Source organism: Gymnogyps californianus, chromosome 24 (assembly GCF_018139145.2).
Source record: "Gymnogyps californianus isolate 813 chromosome 24, ASM1813914v2, whole genome shotgun sequence".
In the NCBI taxonomy this organism is placed as follows: domain Eukaryota; kingdom Metazoa; phylum Chordata; class Aves; order Accipitriformes; family Cathartidae; genus Gymnogyps; species Gymnogyps californianus.
The window spans coordinates 1,838,957-1,860,988 of NC_059494.1; the positions used below are offsets into that span (position 1 = coordinate 1,838,957).

A 22,032-nucleotide genomic window follows, 5' to 3' on the forward strand; every position below is an offset into this window, starting at 1 on the left:
CCAACGCATCAGGCTACGCTTTACAACGCCATGCTGCATGCAAACGCCTTCTCCATCTCTGCAAGGAGTCAGCCAGGAAGCATTTATCTCAAATTTACTCTAGACGCCTTGCCTTTGAATTTCCCTCCTCTTCGGGGTGAAAGCAGAGCAACCGGTTAGTTTTCATGAAGTCTTAAACTTTTGAACACCCTCAGTCAGGTCCCTCCTGGACGGGCTCTTGAAGCTCAGCAGTTCTTGGCTGCAGTCTCATGTCACAACCACACTCAGTACCTCTAACCATCTTCATGACCTTTTCGTCCTTTCCCACTACTACCACGTTTAGGAGGAAGCAATCGGGTTGGGGAATACTCCAGATAAGCGTGAACTGCTCTATACGATCTCACAGATTTTGATATCCTTTCCAAAAGCTGCCAAAAAAAATGCAAATAGCTTCTGTACAATGGGTGTTGACCTGCAACCAGATCATAGAATCACAGAATATCTCAAGTTGGAAGGGATCCATAAGGATCCATCAAGTCCCCCACGAGTCTTTAAGGTAAAGAAACTTTCAAGCTCACAGTTTCTTTTTGCTGTGTTTTATAAAGTAGATTACCACGTTTAATTCAAAGGAAATATCTCCCGACATCAGCGCCACCAAATTATGAAGGAGTTTACGAGTATCTGGAGTTCCTCAAAATCCTCCGCAGCATTTAATAACTGAAACAATTAAATTGTCATCACCAAACTTCACCAACACGTTAGCCAGCTCCTACTCCAAGCTGTTGGCAAGCAGATACAATGACATCAGACCCGATACAGTGGAACCTCCCTAATTCTCTCTTCCACACAAAATATTCTCACCCCCGTTTCTCCGTGAAGCGTATCCCCAGAGACGATTCTGCAGTCACAGGATTCTAAAACTTCACCGGCTTTTACATTTTACAAATTGCAGGCACAGTAATTAACACTAAACCTGAACTTCCTACGCTTACTCACTAGCACGAAATTTTTTGTGGTTGGCGACAGGTCTCCCAGTCAGTGCAAATTAGCAAATTCTATTTATTGATATCTGGAAGAGAAAGCAGATAGTAAGCATTACACAAAACATCAGCTTTTTGAAGCTCTGCATCAGTTTGACGTCATATTTCCAAAGAAAATATGCACCTATAGGAAAGGCATTATGAATTAATGAATTTAACAAAAAACTTTCAAAAAAACAAAAGTATTTAATTTAGGTCAGATTAAATAAGATTAGTTTAATGCCATTTTTAAAAGTTTCACTATACAAAATTGCTCTACCACCAAGACACCCTTTACAAATACAATCTCTGAGGACTAATTCTCAAAAACCCAAAAAGATTAAAAAATAAATTAAGTTTTCTAAGAAACTGATCACATGGAAGCTTCACAAAAACAGATTATGAGGAAACGCACAGCTCAAAGTGACGCCCAAGGCAAAGTATTTCCAAAAATGAGATGTTTAACACTGACACGTAGAAGGTCAACCACTGCAGCCCTTAGACAAACAGCAGTCACAGAAATTGGCTCAAGATTTCCCCCTTGAACAGCAGAGCGGACCCAAGAAAGAAAATCTATAGGTGTCGAACAGGACACAACTCCACAGGCTGAATAAACTAGCGTGGAAAGCCGTTCTCCCCACGCAGCCACCGTCTACCTTCCCTGCCGATGAATTTGGAGCCACTCCTCCTCAGCCACATCCAGGGGGGAGCTCCAAGGCTGCCGACTCGTACGCTCAAAGGAAGCGCAAACATTCGACAGACACGGACAGGCAAGGCACATCTCGCTTAGAGACATTTATCACTAACGGAGCCCGACCACCGACCGGCTCCAACCCTCTCTGCTCAAGGCGAGGGCCGGCCGGCAGACAAACCTTCCCCGCGGCACCCACGGGCATCGCTGGTCCAACCAGCCCTTCCTACGGCCGCTTTGATTCCACGCTCATTTTTTCTGTCATCGCCTCACTAAACTGTTGATCTTCCACTCCCGTTTTATTCACAACTACATTACACGTAAATTAAATAGCATTACTGAAAATTACTTAAATCAATCGCTGAACTTAGCAGGATACGTGAATTACTCCTCTTTTAAAAGTTTAGCAGCTAAGATACACTGATGACAAAAACTTCTTACCAGATAAAGGAATAAACCTACAAGACAAGTAGCTCAACTATTTGCAAAAATGTGTCAAATCATGAATATTTAAACAAAATATTAAATATAATAAATTACTAATCAGAAAGTCTGCCTGCCTGCTGACAATCTGACAAGTGCTACTCCGTATTTGAATGCAAAAGAGAATATTTACTTTGAAGGCAAACTCTTTTGATCAGGAAAGCCTGTATAGTAAATACAGCGGTAATTTCCTCGGTAAACCAGAAGTCTATCCAAACATCTTCAGACACAGGTCCCCTTAGCAAAGTTATTACGACCGCAGAAGTCTTCGTCCTCTCTCGAGGGTTACAAGGAGAAGTGGTATTTCCTTTGTCACTAGACTTCTACTGGAAAACAGCAAGTTAATGGCAGCTCTCACTGAGAGATACTATAGCAGAATCATTCATAATTAGAAAAATTAAAATTATGGTATTTTAAAATGGTTCAAAATGTTGGGTTTTATATATATATATTTATATATATATATTTGCAAAAGTATTAGAATCAAATCACAGACCTCTTCATTTAAATGGCCCCTCAACGAGACCTACCGGTCATCGATTACCAATTTTGTGTCTGTTCCCACTGTAACATCATCTGTCTTTCGCTGGAGTCTTCTAATTTGGCAGCAAACCTACACGCACAACTAGCGTCAACCAAGTCTAAAGTCCTGCTTAGAACCTGCATGTACGCTTCCCCAAATTAACTACTGGGAAAGTTCACACAAGAAGCAGCACTTCGTAACCTCCCATTGGGAGGGGGACACTCATAAACAGCCCGGAATACTCATTCTAAGCAAAATTCCTAGTTTTCAAATAATTGCCTCTGGTTTACAGACAGCGGGAATAGGTTTAAGATTTTAGATTTGATTTGGCAGAATGTCTTCGAATTCACACGTTTGCATATTTATGCCTCTAATAAATCAAGGTGGCAACTTAGAATTTAAGTTAAACATTACTCTTCTAACCTTTAACAAGAATGAAAATTTATAACTAAGGAAGTTATAAATTACTCAACCTTCACCTTAAAAATAACAGCTAGCACCAAGAGTCTAGGATAAAGATCTCCTGCGGAGAAAGTGGCCTTTAGCAAAGCTATTTAACCGCTAATGATTTGTTTTATACACGTATGAAACAATGTGTTTTGTACAGGAGGTATATGGTTGACTTGAGTGAGGAAGGTGGCATCGAGGGCGTAATAAAAAAGACATTTGGAAATATTTGGCGCAAGTTAGGCTTATACTGTGTACAAAAAAAAAAAAAAAAGCTACCTGCTGCTCCACAAGAAAAGGAACCCAAACCACATCCCTTCTATCTGCAGCTACCAGTTAACCAGTACGTTACAGAGGGCCCTACGAATATTTGGACAATGTGGGGTGAGAAATCAGTGCGTAAAATATTTCTCCATTTCAGCAAAGCAATTTCGAAGACTCCTCGTCTCCACCAAGCGCTGTTTTACAACAGACAAACCCACACCATTCCAACTCTTTTCAGTTGTACTTTTACATTACAACCTATAATTCAGGCCAAAGAGGGAAAAAACCAAAACAAAACGAAAGCAAACCTTTCAACTTAAGAACTAGTCATTAGAAGACTGGGTTATCAATTCCCTGCACCTGAACGCCAAGTCCAGGTGAGAAACTTTCCATCTGCGCTGTATTAGACTGGTCAGTAGCTGTCACTTGGCTGACAGATAAGCTCTGGATAAAGCACAGCACACACACTTCAGTCACTTCAGAAATGAGTAGTTGCAGGTGTTTTAAAGAAGAGATTTTGAATCCTTTGTTGCCTAGGCTGAAATGCACACATTTGACAAAAACCGTCAATTTCTAGAAGTGGAATTTTCCTTTTTGAAGTCTCCAATTCTGGCTCTGTACGTTTCAGACCGTTTTCCCCAGTACTTCGGTAGCAGGGAAAATTTTGGAAGTGCAATACTAGGATAGCTTCTGCCCACTTTCAGTGTTCATGCTGACAATTGATTTTGTCTTCAGAATGCTCCAAAACATCCAGCATTTCTTCTATTATAGCCTGTAGTGCCCGACCCAGCTGTTCTGCGGTATATGGTTTTCCCAGCGGAGGCACATGAACAAAAGCTGACCTCCCACGGCTCTGGTATAAGGAAGTGTAGTAAGTGAAGTCACAGAGGTATCTGAAATACAAGAATAGAGCTTATTTAGCAACAAGTGACAAATACAGCGTGCCAACTGCAGGACAGGATGAGCTGTATAGTCTTATCATTCAGCATTGCAGCAACATCCTGCAATGAAGAGTGGAATACAAGCCGGGTATGGCGAGTCTGCGTGATTGCTTTAATCAAATCCAGGACAAAGAAACGTAAAGATCTCTCTTTTTGCCCTGATGATCGGGTAACCACCGGAAAATAGATGGCATTGCCAGCCCCATGAGAATTGAAAAGCATATGAATCGTACGGGCCTCATGAGTTGGGCACGAAGGGAACACGCATTGCCGTATGAGTCTATTTTCCCCATTGATCACTGGCATCCCGTACCTGCCGGCATCCTTAGATATAGTGACCGTGACATCCAGCCCCAGCGCTGAGACTCTCTTGCAAACCGTGTCCATGTCAATAATGGAATCGATGCATTCTGGGCCACCTTCTACGCAACACTGAGAGCCTGGGCAGAAACGGCAGTTGTCTAAGCCTTTATAACCTACATTATGGCCACACTTCTCCAGAGTTACAGTCGTAGCCATACCCGAAACACCTACATGAACCACCAACTACAAGAGAAAAGAAACAAGTTAGATCAAGTGAAATACAAACGGTGGAAAATCAACAGCCTGCTATTCCCAGTTAAAGACTGATGGAGTTGTTGCAGGAGTTCTTGCATGACTATCACAGTAACAAGTCATTTTATCAATGAACTCGTGGGTCCAGTACAGAACAATTCTTCTTGTTTCCCCCCCCTCCTGGCCTAAATTGTAATTTAATCAGGGTAAAAATGAACGTTGGCACGTTCTCAGCCGAGCCCACTGCTGGAGCAGCCCAGGTGGCACAGACTAACTGCGAGCTGTCTAGACAGCCCTTTGCAGCGGCCTCTTCACACCGGCTGCTCCCATTAATTGGAGCGCTCTATTCTGAGCTATAAAATTCTACAAATTCACATGTTCTCAGGACAAAAGAGGAAAAGATCTAGCGAGGGACTCCCAGTCTGAATATACATTAAAAATGGGACTTCACACTATGCTCGTTGCTGGAAGCATGACAGATTTCAACCACTTGCCCTGTCTTTTCTCCTCCTCCCTTTACTCACTCACTTGTGGACTGTGCTTTTTCCACAATGCAGGAATGAGTCTTTGCACTGTCTGGTATTCAACTGGGACTTCATAGACGTGCAGATCCACATCATCTCGCAGTCCTAGCTTCTCCAACTCCTAAGAACATAAGGAAATAAACAAAACCAAGATGGTCAGACACAAGCTCAGCAGATGATATACTTCTGGAAGGTTTAATGGCAGAGTGAGTCTGCTGCGAGGGACTAACATCAGCTTACACTACAGGCTGTATAATCTTGTAAACAGCACTGTAAAAAAAACCCCAAACAAACCACGTAAGGGGGAACAACAAAGGCACCTCTCCACCTGCGTTAACAGTCTTCACCCACAGGACCGTTTGTTTTGCTCTGATGTGTGTATAACAAAGAAATCAACATTTAACTGACAATAGTTATCAGCAACACCCACACTCAAAAGAAAGGTTGGCTACATTATTTATAGAAGTATATAGTCATATTCACTTCTTGAAAGAACTAGATATTATGTAGAGAAAGTTGAATTGGGAGGATTATATTCATCGTCTAAGTTGCCCTCTCTCAGGACTGCTGGCCTGGAGAGCAAATGCACATTTGTTTCCAGATAAAGAGCGCTCAGGGTTAGGTGACAGTACTACCAAGCTGTGATTCTGTGTCTGTGACTCTCCACAAATATTAGCAAACACTCCTCACATGAGAAACTGAAGCAACACTGGCACAGCCTCCTCAACGTATTTGTCTTACTTTTATTTTGGCAGAATCTGGAATACAATACAGCCTGTTTCTGAAATGTAAAACAGGTTTCCATCACTAGCTTTACCTATACCTAATATATTGTACATAATTTTGCAACATGAGCTGTTACCATTGTAGTGATACAACTAATGCAGTAAATTATTTCTCTCTCTGTAACGTTAACTAAAGCCATGCCTTGAAAACATCCCAACTATCCAGGCAATAAACTTAGCCAATTTCCTTTAAACCTTTTAAAACACAAAGTGTCAGTTAAATACCTTGTGAAGACTTCTTTAAAACCAGAGGGAAGAGGGAAGAGCTTTCCCCTCCCCCCCAGTATACCTGACTGGAAAGCACACTGTTTCATCCCAACACTGTGAGTTCCCTCTACACACAGCCCATGGTCCTGGACACTTCTCCCTTGTTCTTCTTTGGTCCCCGTTTCAACACGCTGCAGTCTCACCAGTAAGGCTTCAGTTCGAGGCTAGCTCATTTGGTACTTCAGACTCTACCAGTCTAGCCGAGAACAGGACTTCATCAGAAGTGAAACCTTTCAGAACCATCAAACCCAAACTTTCAAGAACTCGAGGAAAGGATACACCCACATGGTCTGAAGCCTCTGAAAAAAATATGTTCTTAAACAAAATCATCAGCTGAGCTCAAACCTAGGAGCCTTGTGCAAGTCTACACCGGGAGGCACTTTTCCAGTGGCTGAAGTGACTTCAGATATCGTGTTTAATGAGTTCCAACAGCATCTAACTTGGATCAAGTTTCCCTCTGGTGAAGACAACATTTTTTGGCACTCTGAAAAACTTTACAGCTGCTTTTCAACACCAGTAAGTGACTGTACATGCCACAAAACTAACAGCCTTAGTCAGAGTCCTCCCATAGCTCTGTCTCCTCTGGAAAGAAGCTGCAAGTGCATCCTTCTCTCTGAAGACAGAAGGAGCCGTGCGCTCTTGCATCTCTGTCGCCAGGCCTGTGTTTCAGTTAGAAGAACCAACTCCAGTCTTTCACAAGTTAATGCACAGCAGAAGCTTGTCATCTGGTGCTGCTCTTCTCCTCCGAGATATATGTCGCTTGAAAAAGGCAAGCTCACTCGCGCCAAAAGCTCAAAATGATTACTTGCGCGAACATCAAAGGGGCTGCATGCACAGCAAGAAAATAACCTGCAACTCTCACATCCATAAACCGCTGCAGTTGTTCCCATGGATCTGAGGTAGAAACAGCAATGTAAGAAGCCATCAAACTATCAAAGGACATTTCAAAATATTCTGGAATGATTAAGTTATCTCTATTTCAGGTTTGGATTCGGTCATCAGAGCCAAGAGCTGCTCTTCCATGCAATTCTTAGGCTTTATTTTCCTGCACACACAGATTATACTTGCAAACTTCAGGCTAAGGAGTGCAGATTAGCTATTTTCAATGAAGCTTACTCAATTTCAAATCTTGTATTTCCCTAGGTTTAAAATTCTTTCAAATTAAAGACAGCTGAAAGGAGAGGACAAGTTGAGGTTTTTAGACTCCCCCATTACAATCCTACCTCCTCTATATAAATGTGAGCAGTATGTTAGTATCCTTTTTTTCTGTAGTTACCAGCATGAGTTGTTTCTCTACTGAGAAAAAAAAGCCGCTCACACTTGTACGGACAGACCACAGACAGTGTAACAAGATTTAAGATAACTAAAACACCCAGCAAAGGCAAGAGTAAGACTTTCACGGACCAGCAGATATGAGCAACAACAATGATAAATCACTTGCTCTGGCTCTGAGGGCAAGTCTGATATTAAAGGCTTGCTGTATTGATTAGTGTCTGGCACACACAGACATTCATTACCAGAGATGGATGCTAAGTGATGTTTCATCACATCTTCTTTACACAAATCTGCCTTCAAAATGTTAGCTGGTTTATGTGGTGCGTTAATAAAGTAAGTAGTTTACAAATGAGAGTATTCAAATACAAGTCAGTCTCTTTAGGAAGATCTCCAGAGCGTTAATTGGTAGGAATTCATCATCACTTCTCTAAAGAGCGTGAAACAGCTCCTAAAGATGAATTTGATCGCGGAAAGTTTTACCGGCTGTGCAGAATGAGCATCTACAGCGAGCAAGAAACCTCGGGCCGTACGAGCCGCACCATCAGTGACAGCTACCTTGTCCAAACGCAGGCACGTTAAACCTTAGCTTTACAAATTCGCAACTTTTCTTTTAACCAAACACAGCGTTCGCGCGCTTCCATTCAATAATAAAGATGTACACTGGCCCCCAGACAACTTATTACCCACAGCCTTGTATACCTGACAAATATAGAAAAACGAACATGTTTGACCGATTCCCTGACCCCTCAACAATGGTTGTCTTTGTGAGCCTTTAATATCCTTATCAGGTCTGTCTAGACACCCTGACAGCAATTGTCCTTAGTAATGTCAAAACGCACTCTGACCTCTCTCCTCCTCCTCCGGCTCAGCCAGAAGCACTTCGGGGGGATGAAGGCAGGAGCCCATTAGCTTCACAGTCCGCGGGGCACACCTGTGTCTACACCTAAGTCGCACCGGGGAGGCCAGAAAACGCACTGAACAGAAAGCCCGTTTCAGTAACTTCTTCTTGAAAGGAAGGTCCCTCCCAAGCAAAAACTGCAGCTGAAAAAATTCCTCAAATGAAATATTAAAACGACGAAAACACAGAACAGCAAATCCACGTTAACACAGAATATTTTTACTGCAAGCCTTAAAAAAAGAAAGCAGAAAGAAGTTATTCTTCACGCTGAATTTCTAGGAAATCTCTCCCCGACGCGTAAAAATCTCCAGACGTTTCATCTTCACATTATTAGATTGCTACCGCCACTATTTAAGGTACCCACGTGTAAAAATCATTTAGCTTTCAAAAACAAACAGCTATACTAGAAATTCACTGCAGTCAGAGGGAAAAGACACACCGCATCCAGGTTCTAGATAAGAAGCCAAATAAAACCAAAAAGAGGACTGGAAGGAAAAGCAGAGAATTTTATCCTCGGGATGCAGGATAATAAAAGATGTAATAAACCAGAACTAGCTTAGCCCTAAAGCTAGGAAGGATTTACAAAGATTGTTTAATTGATTTTTCTTCTATTAAAATGCAGATCACACCGTCTGGGATTCAGAAACTCAGACACGCCTTTGTGTCCACTCAGCTCCATGAAGTCCCCTGTCTGAAACTTGCACAATGCCCAACTCGCATGTGCTCAAAGACATGCTGTTCCTTTTTGTCTGGGCCTCTCGGGGCTGAGACAGGGTAAGGAAAGGGAAATCCTCCCCGCTGCCTGAAAGTTTATGTTTTTAGTTAGAAGCTAGCGTGAGCTATTAAAGAGGACTCGGAGGAAGATGGGCTCCAACACAGCAGATCGCGCACCACCAACTCTAGTTCTATACTCTCAAAACACCCCCAAGCCCATAAAATGAATTTAAAATGCACGTGATTACTTCATCTATCAGCCACACAGCTGAGCATCCACCAGTGCCTCGAGCTGCTGGGCTGAAGGAATGACACGCCATTTCTCTTCATAGGAATTATACATTAGGTTTGTTTTTGTAAGCAGCATCAGAACACCCACTACTCTTCCTGTCCCAGAAGCACAAGACCCTTTTGTCTATCTCCTCTAGAATAAAAGTAGCTTGTTTACAATAACTGACATTACATGAGTAAGAACAAACCAAATCGATCAGCCTCACTACTAAATTTCAGTAACGTGCAATTTTTTTTTCCACATACACAACTTGCATTTTTCCCCAAACTCAAACCGAGCAAACCCTAACTCAAATATATTCATTTCCAAAAGGCTCTTGGAGGCAAAGGTTTCGTCTTCTCATACCAGCCAACACATTAGACATCTGGACATTAGTTGACTGTAATTGATTAGAGTTTGTGATTTAATTTAAAAGCATTCTAAAGAAGATATTAATCTCAGAGCTCTGAAGGGAAGAGAGATGTGTTGGGGAGAAAAATAGATTTAATTCCCTGGGCAACTGTACTAAAAGGTACCCTTGAATTCCCAGTAGCTTTGCCATAAACCACATCAGGAGTGACAAATAAGGAAGAAGCGGGATAATGTGGCAGCACTGTCCCTAGCTAGTGTTTTTACAGCAAGCAACCTTAATTCCTCAGTTTAGCTAGGCATCGAGCAAGAGTTTGGTTTCTTCTTCTTGCCTCAGTTGTGAATATATCAGTGTTACGCAGACAAACACGCTCATGCAGATACGCAGCTACAAGTGGCATAAACTTGATTTGTTCGAGCGCGTACGATCTGCTCGAGCAACCATCCTCCACCAGCACTCCTGTCTCCAGCAAGGTCCAACTCGGTCAGTCAAGCATCACTTGCTGCTGCTGCTTCTCAGCAGAGAGGAGGCTGGCTCCGGAGCAACAAACACCGCCCGATCACCCCACGGCTCCTGCTTCACCCACCGCAGCCCACCGCGGAAAGCAGGCGGTCGCAGAAGGAACCGAGGGGAGAAAGGAGGCAGCGGCGGCTGCTCTGCTTTGGAGTCAGAGTCCTGACACTCAGACCCATGTTGGACGACTCTACAGTATGCTTGACTCCACAAGACTATCAGCTGGAAGTCTCATTAGGGATGAGACTTGGCTTAAAGGCTAACCAACTTGCCCAGATTCAAGCTAAAACTGAGAGAAAAACATAAAAATTCTTCTGGGTTTGTTTATTTATTTTGAATTCTCTATGGCAGAGGAAGATTCCAGGCTCCCTGCCCCATTTAACATCTTTCAAATCTAGGGAGTTAGCCTATGAATTCCTTACTTGCCTTAGCTACATTAACTCAGTCTCATTAAATTCTACTAGCTAAGGGATTGTTTTCTGAGAAGTGAATAAAACATTATCCAGCTGACCATCTGGATATCTGGAGTGAGCTGGTCTCAGTTAATAAACTGGGAAGACAAGTTTTTATAGAAGAGCTGCAAACTAAAATTGGTACGGATACGTTATCAGCACGGCGCTGTTTCAGCTTGCTAAGAACGAAGTTACGGCGTTACCTGAACTGCAATCCAACTGGCATTAACAGCGTGCTCTCCAAATGGACCAAACCCTGGAAGAGAAGCAAAAATCCACAGTGATGAAGTCATCCTTACAGGTTTGACTAAACTCAAAGTTGCAAAGCAGTCTGCGCTTTCCTGGTTTATGCATCCTGAAAGAAAACCCGCTTCTTCTAACGCCCAATCCCTATTTACTTTACATCCAAGTACTAAATAAGAGACCTTCACATAAATGTTTGAACTATACACCTTTTTCTGTGAAGGAAAACAATAGCTTGCCTCAAAAGAAACTCTTTTTTCCCCAACAGACACAGGGGAAGCATATTCCTTCCTTCCTGACCAGGTTAGAAAAACTTATTAACAGATAAGTCGACCAATGTCACGGAATGAGAATCATCACTGGATTTTCTATTCCTGATTGTTTTAGCCCACAGCAGATGCTTCCACAAATGTGGACAAGCCTGTCTCAAGTATTTCTCCTCTGCTCAGGTCTTCACCAAGATCTCTGTTAGCATTAGTTATGCCTTACGAGGAAATAAACAAAATGCCGCTGACAGCCCACCTACACCAAACAGCAAAGGTTATGGTAGCATTATCAAAAATACTTACTCACCACATCTAAATTTCCTAATGAGTAACTTAGAGTTAACTAGTAATCCATAACATCTTTTCCTGAGCAAGCACACAAAGGTTAGGCAATTTATCTGGGTGCAACGTCAATATGCTTTAATTTAAAATGTCAGAGTTACCCTATGAACCTAATGCAATTAGGAGACATAAATTTTGCCTAACTCGTGAAAGGATTTGAGAGGGACTACAAATATTATATGACATGTTAATGGAAACATTCTATTTGCTATCAACAGTAAGTCTGAGGTTATACTGCACACGACGACGTAAGGAATTTGCACAGCGTGGGCTCGTCCACGCTGATGGATCTCTTACAATCTAACCAATGTCGATATCTCCCCAAAATAAATCTCCCAAAGGTCTCCACAAAAACAAAATGTAGGTGTGTTTTCCTGTGAGCAAACCTCCAGTACTATTAAGACAAGCTACGACTGCAGCACAGGCGAACAAGTCGAATAATCAAATGCCTTTTCAGATGTCTCTGCAATTCAGGGATGTCCTACACGACTCTCTGGAAACAAACAGTCGCGACCTGCTAGGTTTCATTCCTAAAGAAATTGTGATAGCCTTACAAAAGAAATAAAATACATCCACATTTCTTTTTAACAATTCAGCCACTGGAAGGCTGAAGTTCTACAGGTGCCCACGCATGTAACGTAACCCTCTTTCTCTGAAGCCAAACGCAAACTGGCACAAATACAACTGGGGGCTATTGCTCCTCTGACTCATCTCCTATATAGATCCCTCGTGTTATCTCTTTCGCAGAAGATAAGCAACTTTGTCAGCAGCATCAAACTCCACCGAGCATGCCCAGGAGCTCCTCCGCATCCACAATAGGGCCCTCCAAGGCTCATTAGCAGTAAACCAGCTGCAGAGATCTTTATGGGATTATCTCCTTAAACAGTTCTAAAAAAGAAATTGCGCACAAATAACACTCATCCTTAGCGAGCACATGCTTGTAACTGAACGGGAACACAACGCCATTGCTAGTCTTAAAAAGGAATTTAGCATGACATTGACGACACGTTATCAAATACGGGTAGACCTGACAAGATAACCACTGCATTTTAGAAGCAGACTTCCCTGAAAACAGGGAAAAAAGAGAGAGAAGTAGTATTGCAAGCAGCAGAGTATTTACTGACGCAAGTTTTCTGTTTAGTCACTGCCAAGTGCGGCCGCTCAGCACTAGATACGGGTTTGGGAAAGCCAGAATTTGCCACCTGCTTCTTCACTCTCCGCAACTGTTCTCTGCAAAGACACTTGCCTCCAATTAAAACCGCTCCAGCGCATCGACGACAACGAACCCCTCGCCCCCGCGCTTGCTATTCAAACGGCTTCAACTTCAGCTGCTGGGGGGGAAGACCTGAATAGTTTCACCGAGTTCCCCATTTGTCACAGAACTGCCTTCCCCACAAATCAAGCCGGCCGGCCTTTGTACCCCGGGGAAAGGAGCCTGACAAGCTCTCGCCTGCAACGCCGGGGCCTTTCATTCCCTCGCTTATTCTTCCCCGAGGCGCTTCTGCCGTGCTGCGTGGGTGATTTTGGTAACAGCTTCGACACCTGGACGGCTCAGGACGGGGCAGTCAGCGAGCAAATGCCCCCCCGCCATGCCCTGACAGTCTTTCCCACTCGTTGGGAGATTCAGTCCCCTTCTTTCCCCAACCAGCAAACCCTTGGGGAGGATCAGGGATGGAAGAGGGGGATCCCAAAGCCCCCCCTGCCTGGCCGAGCGTTAGGAAAGCCGCTGCAAAGCCCCTCACCAAACAACACACCCCTCCCCAGCTCCTGATACCCCTCACCGACAGCAGCCCCCCCTCCCCCCAGACCCTGCCCTCCACCCCCAAGGCTCCTGCTTACCACCCCACACAGAGGACAGCCCCCCCCCGCCCCAAACAGCCCCCCAGGGTACAGCCCCCCCATCCATCCCCTCCGTAGTCACCCCCTGACAGGACAGCACCTCCCCACCCCAGCTCCTGGCCATCCACCCCCCTCACTCACCTCAGGGAAGGGGTCCTCCATCTACCCCCCCCCCCAGCCCCCCTCATTTACCCCCTCACCGCTCCCCCCCTCCCTCAGGACAGCCCCCCTCATCAGCCCCCCTCAAGATCTCGGCCCCCCCCCACCAGGACAGCTCCCCCGGTCGCCCCGTACCAGTCACCACCACCGCCCGCCGCGGCTTCTCCATCGCGGCTCCGTCCCGTCCCGCCGCCGCCGCCGCCGCCCCGCACTGAGCGCGCGGCCCCGCCCCGCCACCGAGCGCGCTCCGCCCCGTCGCCTAGAGCGGCCCCCCCGCGCGGCCACAGAGCGCGCTCCGCCCAGCCGCCTAGAGTGGCCCATGCCCGCCGCTTCCGCCGCCGGGCCGGAAGTCGCTCGGCGGGAGGGGCCGGGTGGCGGGACCGCTTCGGGGCGACCCGGGAGAGGCTAGGCCCAGAGTCGCTTCACCGTTGAGCGGCGCCCTCCGGGCCTGGGGGGAATCTGTAAGGGGCTCCGGCCCAGCCGCCTCAGCGCGGGCCCCGGTGGAAGTTGGTTAAACCGTTACAAAACGCTCTGCCTGATCCACGCGCGGGGCTCTCCTCCCCCCGGGAAGGCTGGGGGGGGGGGCCTGGGGAAGAGCACGAACCGAGGCCTGGATCCGCGGGTACCGGGAGGGGCCGCAGAGGACGCCGGGAAGCCGGCGCGTGCACCGCGGAGCACTGTGGGTGCGCTACCGCTTCCCGCCCCGCTCTTCAATTTGCGGCGCTGTCGTAAAGGCGCGGACCGGGCGCCGCGGCGTTGCTTTACGGCTGGGGGCCGTATTCCGCGCTCTGATTGGCTCCGCCGGGGCCGCGCCGCGCTCTGATTGGCCCCGCGCGGGGCCGGGGGCGGTTTGAGCGGCAGCGCCCGGCGCGGCGGCGGCTCCGCGGCTCAGGCACGATGGTGAGTGGCGGCGGGGCCGGCCCGGCGGCGACAGGGCCGGGGACTCGGGGACCTGGAGCTGTGGGGAGGGCCTGGAGCTGTGGGGAGGGCTTGGCTCACCTCTTTCCGCCGCCGGGGGCGGTGTGCCCGGTGTCGCGGTCGGTGTCCCGGTCCCCGGCGGTGCCTGAGGCCTCTCTCCTGTCTTCCTCTCGCAGCTGCCCCTGTCTCTGCTGAAGACGGCGCAGAATCACCCCATGGTGAGTACCGGCAGCGCGGCCCAGCCCCGGTCCCACAGCCCGCCCCGGCTTCAGGCTTACCGGTGCCGTGCGGGTGACACCGGGGCAGGTCCCTGTACTGGGGTCGGGCCAGCGCCCCGTGACTCCTGTCTCTTGCAGCTGGTGGAGCTGAAGAACGGGGAGACGTACAACGGGCACCTGGTGAGCTGTGACAACTGGATGAACATCAACCTGCGGGAGGTCATCTGCACGTCCCGGGTAAGGCCGGAGCCCCCCGCCCCGGGGTCACCCACCCTCCGCGTCCCCGGTGAGCCCTCAGGGAGCGTCCCCAAGGGTGCCTGACCTCCGGCCCTGCAGCCAGGCCGGCTCTGCTCTAGCTCAGAGGCCATCACTCCTGTGGAAGTGCGACTTCTGCCTGAAATGCAAATTTAATATAGTTATTTATAATATCCATAGCGAAGGAACGCACTTGTCCGCGCAGTTGCGCGGGGCGGCTCTCTGCACAGCACAAACGCCGTGCGAGCGTTTCCCCCATGAGAGGGTTCTCAGTGCGGGGCCGGGGGCCGCAGGACGGGGCACGAGAGCCCGTGCCGTGATGCTGAGCTGGGTTTCCCAAGAACGGAGCCTTCATCTGCTGCGTGCTGTCTGAGAAGCGAGGTCTGCTTCAAACGCCGCGCTAACTTTTATTAACTCGTTTGTCTCTTGCCCTCTAACTCTCCACATCAAAACGGAGGAGCCTGTTGTTTACCTGCGCCGAGGCTCTGCGCCGTCTGGTACTTTTGCCCTTGGCCAAAGTTGCTCCAGAAGATTGTGATCTGTGTTTTGGGCTTTGACCTCAGTCAGAAGCGTCTGGTCTTGTCCCTACCAGCCGTGCGCTGTGGGAAGCAGCGGCTGGATGGATGTCAGCTGTTGCTGCTCTTTCCCTGCCCCGGAACATCAGAGCTCCATGGGAGAGACTGGCAGAGATCCTCGTTCTTCCAAAAATCTCTCTGCAAACGCCCAGTACCTGTTGTCTCCACAACAGGAAAGTTTTGAGCGATATTGCTGGGGCACGGAGGCACGTTTTCACATCAATGTGACAGAGTAAACATCTTGAGCGAGGTTTGAGAGGGACCTTTGGGGCGGAGCAGCGGGGCTTAGAAATTTGTGGGCGCACCTTGGGTTGTGGCAGGACAAACGGGAAAGAACCCGCTGTCCAATTTAGCAGGAGGGGGGGCTAAGAGGAGGTAACGGACGGCAAAGCCTTAGCCGTGCCCACAACACGGGTGACGTGGTCGTTCTCCTTGGGAAGTCGCTTCCTCCGGCTCTGCGCTCTGCTGTGGAGGAGCAGTAGCTCATCTTTTATTCCCTCTGAGTGATCTAGAGGGATCCTGTTCATGCAGCAAAGCAGCCGGGCTCGTCAGCTGTGCCTCTCCCCGCCTTAAAACATCAAAACACCTCCAAAGCCCGGGTGAAAGCGGAGCTGGAGCCGCTGCCGGGATTGTACTGGTGGCACTGGTGGGGACTGGCCGCTAGATGGCACGGAGCGGCGGCGGACGGGCAGCCCCGGCCCGGGAGCCGGTTGTTTACTCCGGGGAGGCCGGAACGAGGAAGCGAGGGAGCCTGGCTCCATCCCTTCCTGCATCCCGAGCCAAGGAGCAGCCAGGCAGATCCAAGGCAGGGTGGGGTTTGCTGGGTGTCTTTTGGAAGAGGACTGTTTCTCTCTGTCTTGTCTTGTGCGCGAAGGACTTGCCTGTACAGGCAGAGTTGCCCCAAATAACTCCTGGGGTTGGGGGCGGAAACCGACTATTTTATCCCAGGAGAGGAGGAACGAGGCGTTCTTGTTTAACCCACTCTTCTGGGACATGACAGATGCCTCGTCCACGTGCTGCCACTTGAGAATCGCTGGGCTCCAGCGATCCCATCTGCAGCCAAACCCTGACGGAGCCGCTGCCGAGCCGGGGCTGCGGTGGCGGAGCAGGGCGAGGTGGGTCCCCGTCCCTCCTCCCAGTTACATCATGGGCAGCCGAGTTGTTGTTCAGCTTCGACGCTCGATTCCTATTCCCACAGCCGCCCTCGGTACGCGGGAGGTGAAGCCCTGATAGGTTGTGTCTTAGGAAAGCCCTGAAACTGCATTAAACAACGTATAGAGGCGGCTGCTCCGTAACTGGGCACCTGAAAACTTTTTTTTATATAGATATATAATCTGTAAGCTCCTTATTTTCCCCAGCTGCAGTTACTGGGCTCTGGTGGCACACACCCCGCAGCCAGCTGGCTCCGGACCTGCCTCGCTGCTCCATCCCCACCCCAGAGGAGCGAAGGAGTGAGGTGACTCCCAGCTGAGGCTGCTGGAGAAGAAACCCAGCCGTGCATACGCCTTTGCCGCAGCTGCGTTTTTCTTGCCAGAGCTGGTTGTTCGTAGCCGTTGTGTGTAACTTACCACCCTTGCCTCTCTAGTCCTGCTTTCAATTCCCTTCTTGTACGAGAAGTGCTTGTTTCCTCAGCCTCTTCTTCCTTCATTTTCTGCGAGTGTTAGAGGCAGTTGTGGAACAAATTGAAACTATAGTTGCTCGCGGCTGAGTCCCCTCCCTCCCCCCCAGGTTGTAGGGCTACGTGTTTTGGAGGAAAAAAACCCAGCCTTTTTTTGCAGCTAGTTACAGATAATGCTTTCAGAAAAGATTGGCGGAGCTGTCACGCTCTCCAGAAGTGATGGAAATACTCAAATGCCCCAAAAGTGATACAAAAGCACCAGGTTTTGTTCGCAGCCTAACGCGTTGCTCCCCAATAGGATGGAGACAAGTTCTGGAGAATGCCAGAGTGCTACATTCGTGGCAGCACGATTAAATACCTGCGTATCCCCGATGAAATAATTGACATGGTGAAAGAAGAGGTGGTGTCCAAAGGCAGAGGCCGTGGTGGGATGCAACAGCAGAAGCAACAGAAGGGCCGTGGTGTTGGAGGTGCTGGACGAGGTAATGATCCTGTTTGTTTTTCAGCTCGGAGAGGGGTGAACGGGATCCCTGCCTTTAAATTTCACCTCTTGTGCAAGGAATGGCTCTTGCTTCTCGGCTTTAAACCTGGGACTGTGTGTCTGGGAGAAGCTGGAGCCGCTCCTGTGCGAGATCTAGCCGAGCGAGTGTGTTGCCTCGCTTGTAAGGCAGCCTGTGCCAAAGAATGGAAAGGATTCGTGCCAGGGATGTGCCTCCCTCATTAGCGGGGTTGGGCAGGAGCTTAAGAGAGTCTGAACTTGACTGTTTCTGCCCCTCCTGGCTAGTTCGGGAGCGTGGCCGTACAAAACCGGTGTCTGTTAGCTTAGCAAGTCTGAGAGGGAAACAAATGGCTGTTCTGTTTGAAAATAGACTGGGCTCTGACCATGGCAGTGATAGAAAAACATCATCTTTTCTCCCGTTATAATGAGGCCTTTGATCTCCTGACTTGTTCATTTACTTATTTTTTTTAAAATATCTGAGGGTTTGTGTTCCTCCTGCTTGACGTGAGTAATTCATGTTTCTGATAAAAGGGGAGGTTGCCACTTAGGAAGAAATAGGTCACCAAAACAACTCTGCCTTCCCTGTCCCACTTCGTGTGGTTAGGTGATCTCGGAGCACTTCAGCTTGGGGATTTATTTGCTCTTTTCTCCCCAAGCTGTCCTGCTGGAAGCCCAAGAGCCGTTTCTCTCCTTTCCTGCTCACCCCTCCTGCCACGTCTCTGCGATTTGCTTTGTGGTCACCTCGCTTGGCCCCGGGGTTGCTCTCGGTACAGGCTTAGCCTGCAGTAGGAGCTTAAAATCCTGAGTGCGCTCCCTTGCTACAACAAAATTGGGTTTGGCCTGGGAAATCTTAGGTTTTAAAAGGAGCCCTGGGGACTGAGACACCGGCGGGGGAAGTCTCTCTGCAGAGCACCCGTAACGAGCTGCCTGCGTTTTGACTATGCAAGGAATCCTGGTAGGACGGCTGGGATCTACCTGGGGCCATCACGCCACGCTGGGACGCGCGACGTGCAGCGTCTCCGACTCCCAGGGACTTCTGGAGGAAAAACCCCTGCGATTTCTGCTGCCCATGCTACCTCCTGGAAGCTCCGAGCATGCAAAAGTGACCTTTACAAATCTGAAGGCGCCTTTATTTTTCCTCCTTCCCTTTTCAGTGTCCAAAGCACTTGGCATAACAGCTTTTTTGGATATGGTTATTTGGACAAACATTTTAGCTGAAATATTTTCTCTGCTGTGGAAATATCCACCTTGTGGAGAGCAGAGCTGAGCTCTGCTTGAGGTGGAGTTCCCTGCTGTTTTGATGTGCAGCTTAAATTCGCTGATGGAATATTTTAAAGGGAAGCTTCGGCATTTGCTAATTAGCTAAAAGGTTTGGCTCTCATTACTGAGACATGAAGGGAGGAGGGGAGAGGAAAAAAAAAAAAAGGCAGGACAATTTTGTTGAGAGGCCAGCAGGCAGAAGTAAAGCTATAATTGTGCACACAGTTGAAAGGATTATTGTTTCTGACACTGGTAACCCTTCGTCTTTTACTTCTCGGCTTGCCAAATTGAGAAGTTCAGCAGTCTTTGCTCAGCTTCGCTGGGAGCAGCCGGAGCCCTGCGAGCATCCCCAGGACTGCGGGGTTAGGAGCAATTTTTATTTATTTGTTTTTTTTAACCTCTGGTTTAGACACATCTCCTGGATGAAGCAACCAGAGCAGAGGGCTCTAGAGCAGCTCTTCTGCCTGGTGCCCGGACTGGCTCTCCTTTGGGTTCTGCCTTTTGTCCGGAGGTGGCTGCCAGGGTAGATCCACAGTCCCTTTATCACTTGCACGCCAACATAGAAATTACTGCCTGGAATTGCTTTCTGTTTGGGGTGAATCTGAGCAGGGAGGGGAGGACAGGGTGGGCTCAGCAGATCCCATGACAAAGCTTTTGGGTATGAGGATGCTCGTATGCCTGCAGCGGGTCTCACCGCAGCCTCCCGGTTCCTGCTGCCTCCCTGGCAGTGTGCGGTAGCCGGTGTCCTCTCTGGAGCGGTGGATCGCTCTCTCCCGCAGCGAGGCGGTGACGGAGGGATGTATTTTCTGGTTTGTAGCTGAGCAGTCTTCAAACCGAGTCACCCTCTTCGTTGCTTTTGTTTGCCCTTACAGCTTTCAGGGGACATGGTATAACCTGACTCATCCCACTGGATTTAAAACGTGGTATCACTTCCTTGGTTCCATTTTTCAGAAGAAGTTAACTTTGATTTACGATGGTCACACAGCTAGCCAGAGGGCACGTTAACACACTGGGGAGGTATTGTTGAACTTGCTGGTGAGCGGGGATAAGTTTATGCACCTCGTAAATACGGGGTCTGGCACTGACAAGGGAGAGATCTAAAAGTCCTGTTTCTGCTTCTAAGACTAGAAAATAGGCGTGCGTTTGGGTAGAACATAAATAACTGTAAAGCTCTGAGCGGTTGGGAGACGTTGCTGCCTTACAGTGATGCTGTTACATCCGTGTTCTTTCTTTCTGCCCCGTAGGTGTGTTTGGTGGCCGTGGCCGAGGAATACCGGGCAGTGGAAGAGGCCAACAGGAAAAAAAGCCAGGCAGACAATCAGCAAAGCAATGAGAAGGCTGCCTGCAGCCTGGCCGGGGACAGTGCTGCGATGCCGTTTGGTTTTTATCACCTCAGGATTGCCGTGTGTTCAAAAGCGTTACCTTTCTACTCTTCCGTCAGTTGATCAGTGCCCGAATCATGTAGTTTGGAAGCCCCTCGCAAGTTAGTCTGGTAAAGTGGAGTTATTCGCTCCTTGTAGTCAGCAAGTCATTGGAAATATTTAAAAAAATCATTCCTGGTTAAGGACCTAAGTTCTGCCTTCTCCTGAGAGTGAAAACAGTATTTAATTTTTCAGGGTCACCAGGTTTAATTTAAAAGATTATCGTGTACAGTGCTATAAGAACGAAGGCAAATACTTTCTGGATTGTTTGGATTTTTTTAATACTTGAAACTTGGGAAGCTTGTTGCATTTGTAACAGATGCGAGTGTTTTGGTTTAAAAAACACTTAACTTGAGGCTCTTGTATCTTTACGTGAGTAGTCTTAAGGGTTTGGGTTTTTTTAAAAACAACAAACTTTTAAGCTATTGCTTATCTTCTGTTTCTGGCCAGTCAGTTCTGTCTGTCTCCTGTGGCTTAAAGGAGAACTTGGGATGAACATTGCATTGGCCTTCAAGGGTTGTTTCCAAGAGAGCTTTGTGATAAATGAGGGTTTCCCAATTAGTGCATTGCTAATTTGACTTCAGGTTAGAAGTTTCCTTTAAAGGAAAGGGTTTTCTGTGTTTTCTTGCGGAAGGCTGGTGTGCCCCTTACTCTTCATGGGTGGGTTTTTTTCTGAAAAGCAACCGAGCTGTTGAGCTGATTTATTTCCCCCCCCCACTTTAAAAACTCTCTCCCTCGTGCCTGCGACGCAAAGTCCTGAACTCTGACGATATTTCTCAAGCTTATTTCTTCTGGCACCTAGTGATTGACTTCACTATACGTACTTGTCATTTCCTTTTCTCGTCACTGATTATCTTTCCTTGGGGACACAGACCAGCGCGTGAGCCGGTCCCTCCCGTAGGTTAAGAAAGCTCCTGTGAATTCCCAGCTCGGGTGCTCCGGTCTTCCGTCCCACGGGGTGCAGGGTCCCATGAGCAAAATGCACCTGCAAAATATCCTGGCTGATCTGAATTGAATGTCTGCGTGGGGGCACGGGGGGAAGAAAGAGGGCTCTGGCTGTGCCTCAACCCCCTGGATGGATGAAATAGCTTAATTTTAGGGGAAAAGCTGATGTTGTGACTTGTTCCAAACAGGTTTTTTTTTTGTTTTGGGTTTGTTTTTTTTTTTTTACAACTGATTCCCGTATTGAAGCCTACTCTCTGCCATCACCACTGTATTGAAAATGAGTAAAGAACATGCTTTTATATAAACTTATTTTTTTAATGTTTATAGAACTTGTGCACAGTGGTGAGTAGGAATAAATCGCCAACCTCTACAAAACGACTCCCTCTCTCTGTCTGCAACGGCGCTGACCCCGTGCGTGCTCCCGCAGCCGGCTGGCTTCGCCTAAACCCTTGCTCGAGCCCTGGTATAAGTAATAAATTGCCAAGCGGACGGGCTAAACCTTT

At 47.8% G+C, this 22,032-nt stretch overlaps 2 protein-coding genes across 2 annotated transcripts; one reads left to right on the forward strand and one right to left on the reverse strand.

Moving 5' to 3' along the window:
* Window positions 1-1,938: 1,938 nt before the first annotated feature.
* On the reverse strand, window positions 1,939-13,989 carry PGPEP1 (pyroglutamyl-peptidase I). Its single transcript, XM_050910698.1, has 5 exons — window positions 13,956-13,989; window positions 11,175-11,227; window positions 5,431-5,547; window positions 4,661-4,893; window positions 1,939-4,299 (listed from the first exon to the last, which is right to left on the reverse strand). The coding sequence occupies exons 1-5, from the start codon at window positions 13,987-13,989 to the stop codon at window positions 4,107-4,109; spliced, it is 630 nt and encodes a 209-aa protein (XP_050766655.1). The 3' UTR covers window positions 1,939-4,106.
* Window positions 13,990-14,676: 687 nt separating this feature from the next.
* On the forward strand, window positions 14,677-20,939 carry LSM4 (LSM4 homolog, U6 small nuclear RNA and mRNA degradation associated). Its single transcript, XM_050910699.1, has 5 exons — window positions 14,677-14,720; window positions 14,915-14,956; window positions 15,095-15,193; window positions 17,703-17,886; window positions 20,408-20,939. Exons 1-5 carry the CDS (start codon window positions 14,718-14,720, stop codon window positions 20,494-20,496), a joined length of 417 nt encoding a protein of 138 aa, XP_050766656.1. The 5' UTR covers window positions 14,677-14,717; the 3' UTR covers window positions 20,497-20,939.
* The last annotated feature ends 1,093 nt before the right edge of the window (window positions 20,940-22,032 follow it).